The 8,942-nt window shown below is 55.4% G+C and overlaps 1 protein-coding gene across 6 annotated transcripts in view; it reads left to right on the top strand.

The window, feature by feature from the left end:
* The first annotated feature begins 819 nt into the window (after nt 1-819).
* Nucleotides 820-8,942, top strand: part of LOC138759111 (serine/threonine-protein kinase A-Raf-like) — a 65,702-nt gene continuing 57,579 nt past the window's right edge. For 2 of the 6 annotated variants that reach the window (XM_069929046.1, XM_069929042.1), the window contains exons 1-3: nt 845-907; nt 6,633-6,711; nt 7,501-7,680. In XM_069929046.1, the coding sequence (XP_069785147.1) occupies nt 7,546-7,680 (135 nt within the window). In that variant the 5' untranslated portion in view covers nt 845-907; nt 6,633-6,711; nt 7,501-7,545. Of the gene's footprint in view, nt 908-1,214; nt 1,388-6,629; nt 6,712-7,500; nt 7,681-8,942 lie in introns of those variants that run through there. The other 4 variants (XM_069929043.1, XM_069929045.1, XM_069929044.1 and 1 more) reach the window with 4 other exon arrangements.

Here is an 8,942-nt window from a genome sequence, read left to right as displayed (position 1 = left end):
ACCCACCCCTCCTCCATCCTCCATCAGACGTCTCAACAACAAACAGGGATTCATTGAAGGGCTCTTGTGCATTTTATTGATTTATCTTCTCTGCTGGACCTTGAGGCTATGTCCCCTACTTCTGGTCTCCTCCACAGTGTAAACCTCTATCTTTTCGTCATTTTATTCGTTTCTTTGAGATCCCCTCTCATTCTCTTCTACCTGCATTCACCTATCGCCTCTTTCCGGTTAGCCTGGGCTCTGAGCTGCCACTTCTTCCCTCCCCTTCCCTACCCATCCTTCCCTCACCCCTTGCTCCCCCTGGCCCCCTCCCATTCCATTCCCCCTTGCCACTCCCCCTCTTCCCTCCCTCTGCCCCTTCTTTACTCATGCGCCTCCTCCTTCACACGGTACCTCTCTGCATCTAATCTCTCTCTTCTTCCCCCCCCCCTCCTTTTATTTCAGGCACCTGACTGCTTTAGCTCACACCTGGTTTAACTTTAGACACATGACTCCGTGCAGTTGGACTTTCTGCAGTCTGTCTGTGCATTGCACTCAGAGAACTGAGCCCAATGCGTGCCGGCCGCTGCAAATATGGCCAAAAACAGCCACTGGCTGCACTCTGCAACACTTCCGGGTTCCTCCTACCTGACTTGTGATTGACAGGTCCCCCAGGTCTGCGGTGGGGGGGGGGGGGTGTTGCGGAAGAGAGAGAGTGATCGCGGATGCGCCCCGGCCAAACACCGCGACGCGCTGACGTCTCTGCGTCTGAGTGACGGGAGCGTGGAGCAATGTTAACAGGGTCCCGGACCGAAGGGGCGGTACAGCCGCCTGCGATGAGCTACCATTGGCTGGAAGCGGGAGTGGAGGGTGGGCGCTGCTCGGCGGGCGAGGGAAAAACAAGATGGCGGTGGCGGCGGCGGCGTAGGTGAGCTACGGGAAGCGGCGGGGCGGGTTGGGCCGGGCTGCGGAGGTGTGTAGGCGGCTGGGGTCGCCTAGGAAAGAGCCGGCGTACAGGGAGGAGCCGGGTCAGTGCGTTCCGACCGCGGACCAAATACCCCGGGATCGGCGGAACATAGACCCTGCGGACAACATACCCCTGGGACCGGGGGAACAGATACCCCGCGGACCACCTACCCCTGGGGACGGGGGATCAAATAATCCACGGACCACATACCACTGAGGCAGGGAACCAATATCCCCGCGGATAACATACCCCTGGGGTTGGGGAACAAATACCCCGCGGACCACATACCCCTGAGGCTTGGGGAACAAATATCCCCGCAGATAATATACTTCTGAGGTTGGGGAACAAATACCCTGCGGACCACATACCCTTGGAGCCAGGGGAAGAAATACCTTATGGACTACATACCCCAGCCTGGGGAACAAATACCCCCAGTCACAGGTACCCTGAGACTAGGGAAACACACTCCTGGGGTCAATGGGACTAAATACCCCATAACATGTACCCTGTGACTGGGGGAACTAACACTCTGTTGCACAAGTACCCCAGGGCTGGGGGCATAACCATCCTGTAACATGTACCCCAGGGCTGGGTGAACTAACACACCATTGCACAAGTATATCCGGTGCGGGGGAACTACCCTGGAAATGGGTTTGGATCTGGTTGTCAGACCTGGAACCTACGGAGGGTGATGTTTGGACGCAGAGGCCGTAGGGGTGGTGGGTGAGGTGGAGGGGAATCCTTGTCGGGAATTGGGGTGGAGGGCTCCAGAGGAGATGTGGATGACCCACACCACTTTGGGCACATTTCTCTCTCTGCTTTCCGCAGGGACTGCTTTCTCCAGAACTCCCTCGTTGTGGGCGGCACATTTCGTGCAACGCCATTGCAGCGCCAGCAGTCAGGACCTGGGTTCGAATCTAGCGCTGTCTGTAAGGAGTTTGTACGTTCTCCCACTGTTCAAAATGTACCGGGGTTTGTCAGTTAATTGGCGTATTTGGATGGCACGGGCTCATGGACCGAAAGTAAAAACACATTGAAACATTGGGGGAACTCAGCAAGTCTTTCAGCACCCATAAAAAAGCAAAGATATATTGCCAACGTTTCAGGCCTGAGCCCTTCCTCAGGGGATACGTAGAATGAGCCAGATGCAGGAAATCTCAGAATTCAGGCAGTGCTGGCTGGGGCAGGAATCCAGGCCAACACAAAGATGTGAGAAGGGAGACAGGGAAGGGAGAGACAGAGCTGGGGGAAGGTGACTGGGGTGGGGGGAGGGGCTGTTAAGGGGGCTTTAAACAAAAGCCAGAGAAGATTATGTTAGTGCCATCCGGTTGGAGGACGCCCAGGTGGAAGATGAGATGCTGTTCCTCCCAATTTGTGGTTGGTCTCAATCTGGGTGTGCACAGAGGCATCGCTAGGGTTGGTGCTTCCCAGAGGGGTAACTCCCCCAGGGGTGCATCTATGGAAACTAGCGCCTGTTGCAGGGGTGGCCAACCTCTTAGGAGGGCTGGCCTTGTTGGCCGCCATGCTGGCTTTGGCCTTTTAAAAAGTTGAGACGAAAGTGTGGACGGAGCGGCAAAGAAAGAGGTGTGTGTTCTTTGTATGTTGGGGGAGGGGTTGTGTTGGAACTGGACTGGGGAAAGGGGGTTGTGGTGGTAATGGACTGGGGGAAGGGTGTTGAGGCGGTGCTGGATGGGGTGAGGGTTGTGGTGGTGCTGGACAGGGTAAGGAGTTGTGGTAATGGACTGGGGGAAGGGGTTGTGGCGGTGCTGGATGGGGAGGGGGTTGTGGAGGTGCTGAATGGGAGTTGTGGTGGTACTGGACAGGGAGGGGGTTGCGGTGGTGCTGGATGGGGGTTGTGGTGGACAGAGTTGGAGGGGTTTGCATGGATGGGGAGAGGGTTGTGGCAGTGCTGGACGAGGAGGGGTTTGCACTGGTGCTGGATGGGGAGGGGGTTGCAGTGGTGCAGGATGAGGTGGAGGGGGTTGCGGTGGTGCTGAATGGGGAGGGGGGTTGCAGTGCTGCTGGACGGGGAGAGGAGGTTGCTGTGGTGCTGATGTGGGGGGATTGTGGCGGTGCTGGATGGGGGGTTATGGTGGTGCTGGGTGGGGGAGAGCAGGGTTGTGATGGTATGGATGGGGGGAAGGGGTCGCAGTGGTGCTGGATGGGGGTGGAGGGGGTTGCGGAGGTGCTGATGTATGGTGGAGGGGATTGCGGTGGTGCTAGATGGGAGGGTGGGGAGTTATGGCGACTCTGACTGGAGCACATTAGAAGGTTATAAAAGTAAATGAGCATCGAGATTTAGCCCTGTCGGAGAATTGGTTCATGTCAGATGGGCTGATGAAAAATGATCTTGTTATAACAAATGCCAGGGATGTTTTTATAAAAAATAATAAATTTCTGCTGAAGCACTGCAGAAAACTTTATAAACAGTTATTTTGGTGTCACCACCTCTAATGATGATACCCAGTGAGGTCCGCACCCCGCTAGAGATGCCAGTGGCCGTGCATGAGACCACTGGACAGCCAAGTCAGCAAAGGAATGGGTCGGGGAACTGAAATGGGAGACCATGTTACTGCAGCGGACAAAGCAATCGCCCAGTCCCTCCAGTGTAGAAGAGGCTACTGCAGACTCACAAGGGAAATGCTGCTTCACTTTGGAAGGGCTGTTTGGGGTGTTGAGGGAGGGGCAGTGGGTGCAAGATGAGCAACTCCTGCAGTCATGGGTGGGGGTGGGGGAGGAGTGGACAAGGGAGTCACAGAGGGAGCGGTCCCTGCAAAAGGCGGAGAGGGGAATATGTGTCCAGTGGTGGGAGCATGTAGTATATGGCAGAAATGGTGGAGGAGGTTGGAGGGGCCAAGAAGAATCCTGTCCCTGGAGGTGGAGGGGGCCAGGGCAGATGTACAGGTTATGGAGGATCTGCGAGTGAGGGCCGAGTTGATGCTGGTAGAGGCAAAGCCATGTAGTTTGAAGAAGGAGGACATCTCTGATGATCTGGCATGGAAGTCCTCAACCTGGGTGCAGGTAAGACAGAAGAATTGAGAGAATGAAAAAGGTAGGTGTGTTATTGGTTTGTTGAAGATATCTGAGATGGAGACAGAGAGATCAAGGGAAAAGAGAGTGTTGCAAGAGATAGACCAAGTGAATTTGGCGTCAGGGTGGAAGTTGGTAGCAAAGTCCACTCATCCCATCCACACATCGATACTGTGTCCACAGCAGGCCCTTCCTCCCTCCTCTCCTCCCCTCACTCCTCTCCCTCCCTCCTCTCCTCCTCCCCCTGCCCCTTCCTTCCTCCTCTCCTCCTCCCCTCCCCTTTCCTCCTCTCCTCCTCCCCCTTCCTCCCTCCTCCTCCCCTGTCCCTTCCTCCTCTCCCCCCTGCCCCTTCCTCCTCTCCCCTGCCCCTTCCTCCTCTCCTCCCCTACTTCTTCCTTCCCTCCTCCTCCCTCCTATCCTCCCTCCACCTGCCCCTTCTCCTCCCCTGCCCCTTCCTCCTGTCCTTCTCCCCTTCTTCTCCCTCCTCCTCCCCCTTCCACCCTCCTCCTCCTGTCCCTTCCTCATTTCCTCCCCTGCCTCTCCCTCTCTCCTCCTTCCCCTGCCCCTTCCTCCCTCCTTTCCTCCCCTGTCCCTTCCTCCTCTCCCTCCACAGAATTTATTGTCATGAATGTCCCAAAATTCATTGTTCTGCGGTAGCATACAGAGCGAACATTCACATAACCACCTGACAACAATAAATAGAAATATTTATTATGCAGGAAAAGTCAAAAGTCTGTGGTTCATTGATCCTTCAGGAATCTGATGGCGGAGGGGGGGAAGCTATCCTTGTGCCAATGAAAGCTCGTCTTCAGGCTCCTGGACTCTTCCCCCGATGGTAGCAGAGTGGAGGGCCTGCCTGGGGTGGGGGGGGGGGGGGGGGGGGGGAGTGGGAGGGTCTTTGAGGAGAGAGGCTGCTTTCTTGAGTCACTGCCTGTTTGCTCATATGAAGGACTCAAAAGCCCGAAACTTGATCCTCTGCTTCCAGTGGGTGGTGCTTGACCTGCTGAGTTTCTCCAGCACTATTTGTGAATTGCAATTAAACCCTAGCGTCTGCAGCCTTTCTGTTTAAACTGGTGGCGACAGCTCTGTTTGTTTATATTGCACATTCCTGATTTATCATGTTGACATAGGAACAAAGAATATTCCAGCATAGTCCAGGCTTTTCAGCTCACAATGTTGGGCCAACCTATTTAAACCTGCTCCACAATCTCTCACCTTCCCTCCCTCACACCTAGAACCCGCAATTTGTCTTGCATCCGTGTGCTTCAGAATCAGAATTTGTGTCATGAACCTGACGTGAAACTAGTTTGGGGCAGCTTTGCTGAAATTAACAGTTCTGTAAATTCACAATGTAAAAGGTAGTGCAATGTAAAAGGAAGTGAGGCCATGTCTGAGGTTCATTCTCCGTTCTGTGTCTGATGGCGGAGGGGAAGAAGCAGTCCTTGTGTCACTGAGTGCTCATCTTCAGGCTCCTGGACCTCTTCCCCGATGGTAGCAGAGTGAAGAGGGCACGGCCTGGAGGGGTGGGGGTCTTTGAGGATGGAGGCTGCTTTCTTGAGATGCCGCCTCTTGTAGATGTCCTTGATGGAGTGAAGTCTGGTGCCCGTGATGTCGCAGGCTGAGTTCACAACTCAAATAGGGAGGAACAGCACCTCATCTTCCACCTTGGCACCCTCCAACTGGATGGCATTAACGCTCGACTTCCCCACAGTTTCTGTTAAATCCCCTCCCCTTCCTCCCCGTTGCCTTTCTCCCAGCTCTCTCTCTCTCCCTCTTTCTCTTCCTTGTCTCCATTCACAGAGCCAAAATCAATTCTCATCTTTCCTCTTAACAGGGAGAATCCTGGGAATCAGTGGTGTGCAAACCTTTGGAGAGGATTCAAGGATAGGAACCTGTGAGCATTTGGAGAAGTCCAGTCTACTCAGGGATAGTCAGCATAGCCAAGTGAAGTCTTGCTTCATTTGGAAGGACAGTCTGGGGCCCCGAATGGGTGCGAGGGAGGAGACAGTGGGCGCAAGTGGAGCATTTCCTGCGGTCATGGCGGGGGGCAATTGGTGGAGAGGGCAGAGTGGACGAGGGAGTGGTCCCTGCAGAGAGAAGGGAGAGGATGATGTGTCTGGTGGTGGGGTCAGATTGCAGGTGGCTGTGTCAGTGTTGAGTTCTGTTCTTACCTGTTCTTGGAGGAATGTCACCTTGAGTCGATTGCCAAGGTTCTCACCTTGTGCACTGGCCATATCCTTCCCCTGATTTCACCAGTCCTGTCTGCCTTTCGTTCCTCTCACAGCTGCTGAGCAAATGTTCTGCCAAGCGAGAGGGAGTGTGAGAGGGAGTGTATGAGAGAGTGAGTGTAAGAGAGGGTGTGTGTGAGAGAGAGAGTGTGAGCATGGCACTGGGGGAGAGAGGAGTGTGAGTTAGAGACAGTGGCAGAGGGAGGGAGAGAGAGAGAGAGAGAGAGAGAGTGTGAGTGAGGTGTATAAATGTTATACCTTAATTTCATCACCCCAGAAGGAGCACAGTCCCCCTCTGGCCCCCTGGGCCTGACTCTCTTTTCCACTCCCCCCACTGCACTATTCACCACGGACGATACCTCCGAAGTCAGGGCATGTGACATCGAATCGAGGCTGAAGTGGTTCCCCTCTCTCCTTGAACCCAGCAGGAACCGCAACTTGACATCCTGACACCCCGCTTTCTGGTGAAGACCCCCTTCCCATATCCGGAACCCCTGGACTGCCCAGGTGAGTCCTCTGCAGTGGGGGAGGGATAAAGGGTGTTGGGGGAAGGTATGGGGTAGTGTGGAGAGGGAGCTTCGCGTTGTTTCCTTGCCAGCTGTTAAAAATTGGCGAGTCTCCTGACCAGGTGAATGCGGGGGGTGGGGGTGGGGAGGTTGGTGTTCGGCTTCGTGGACACGGAGATCCCAGCAGCACCAGTGATGTGGGTTTGATGGGGGGGCGGTGGGGAGGTGAATACTGATATTAGAGGCACAGAGTTTAACAGCAAACAAAGATGTCCCCCACCCACACTGGTCCCTCTAAACCTCATCCCATCTGTGGATCAGTTCCACCCACACTGGTCCCCACCTGCCCCATGTCCCTCTAAATCTAATCCATCCATGGATCCATCCCACCCACACTGGTCCCACCTACCCATCCCATCTGTGGATCCGTCCCACCCACACTGGTCCCACCTACCCACGTCCCCTCTGAAGCTGTCCCATCTGTCGATCTGTCCCAACCACACTGGTCCCATGTGCTCACGTCACTCTAAACCCATGGAAACCCAGGCTCTCATCCTGATGTGGGAAAATGGGGCTAGCAGAAATAGGGTGGGCGGTATGGCCTCCACACCTCAGTCTTGGACCCCCAGGCACAGTTCATGTTGGAGATGGGCTAGCACTGAGAATATGGACTGAATGGCCTAAGTTGCCCTATTATGGACCCCAGGCTGATCCCGGGGGGATGGGGGGGAGGTGCTAGCAGTCACAAGATGGGCCTAAGTGACTCACCCCGAACTGTTCCACCCTGCAGGTTCCATCCCATCGAGGTTTACACCCCACCCCCCGGGCCGGACTGATGAAGCGAGCCTCCGCCTCCTCCCCGTCGTTCGGCAACGGCTACGTCTCATTGGCAGAGGGGGCGAGCCCAGGGGACGGGTCCCGGGCCACCTCCACCGTCCGTGTCTACCTGCCCAACAAGCAGCGTACCGTGGTGAGTTGGGATGGGGTAGCGGGGAGCCATGGTTGAGGGAGCTTCAGTCAGCAGGAGCGGTGGGACTCAGCGGCCAGAGCGCTGTGTGGATTCCTGGCCAAGTGCTGTAGAGGCACTGCCTCGAGGCCATGGAGACGTAGGTTCGATTCCCGCTTCCTCCACTATGTGTGAGAGAGGGGAAGAAGGATATGAGGGGAGAGGAAGATAGAGAGAGAATGAAGGTGAGAAAAAGAGAGGAGGGAAGGGGAGAGAGAAAAATGGGGGGGGTGAGAGGGAGAGAGAGAAAATGGGGATGAGAGGGAGAGAAAGGGGAAAGAGAGAGTGGGGGAGGAGTAAGAGAGAGGAGTGAGAAACAGGGGAAGGAAGGGGGTGGGTGTGAGAGCGAGTGAGAGAAAGGGGGAGAGAGTAGGGAGAGGGTGAAAGGGAATGGGGAGAGGGAATGAGAGAATGGAGAGAGGAGAGATTGTGAGAGGAGAGATGGAAGTGGGAGTGTACGGGGTAAGTGCAAGAGGGGAGGAAGGGGAATGAGGGGAGGGAGGGAAATGTGGGGAGGAGGGAATGTGGGGGAGGGGAGGGGAATGTGGGGGAGGAGGGAGTGGAAGGGGAGGAGGGAGTGGGGGAAGAGAGGGAGTGTGTGGTTGGGGGAGTGGGGGGGCGAGGGAGTGCAAGGAGAGGGAGTGGGGGAGGAGGTAGTACAGGGGAGAGGGAGTGGGGGGAGAGGGAGTGCATGGAAGGAGGGAGTGTGGGGAAGAGGGGAGTGCAGGGAAAGGTAGTGGGGAGGGGAGAGGGAGTGCGAGGGAAGCAGGAGGGCAGGGGAATGCAGGGGAGGAGGAGTGCGGGGAGAGAGGAGTGCGGGGGAGGAGGGAGTGTGGAGGAGAGTCTTCAGATGAGCAGGCTGAATCGATTTCAAGTGATGGCGAGGTGAGATCCCCTGCGATAGCTCAATTGACTCCAAAGCTTGGAGGATATTACGACTGGAACGGTCGACTATGAAGGGGGAGGTGAATTGTGAGATTTCCTACGAAAGGCAATAACATACGTTTATGAGGTGTTTGATTTGTTGCAGTGCACAATAAAGACTGAATAGAATGTAGTGCCTCAGGCAGCACCTCCTGCCACCGGGTTACAGGGTAACAATGTGTTTTTAAAGCAAGATTAACAGTTTTTCAGACTGTAGCATTAGCCCTTTCAGCTGCCCATTGCCCTGTGGGTTGTAGCTCATGGTACGGCTGTGGCAATCCCTTTTCGTAGCAGGGCTCGCT

Source organism: Narcine bancroftii, chromosome 3 (genome assembly GCF_036971445.1).
Source record: "Narcine bancroftii isolate sNarBan1 chromosome 3, sNarBan1.hap1, whole genome shotgun sequence".
Taxonomy (NCBI): Eukaryota; Metazoa; Chordata; class Chondrichthyes; order Torpediniformes; family Narcinidae; genus Narcine; species Narcine bancroftii.
This window is presented reverse-complemented; position numbering and strand designations above follow the sequence as displayed.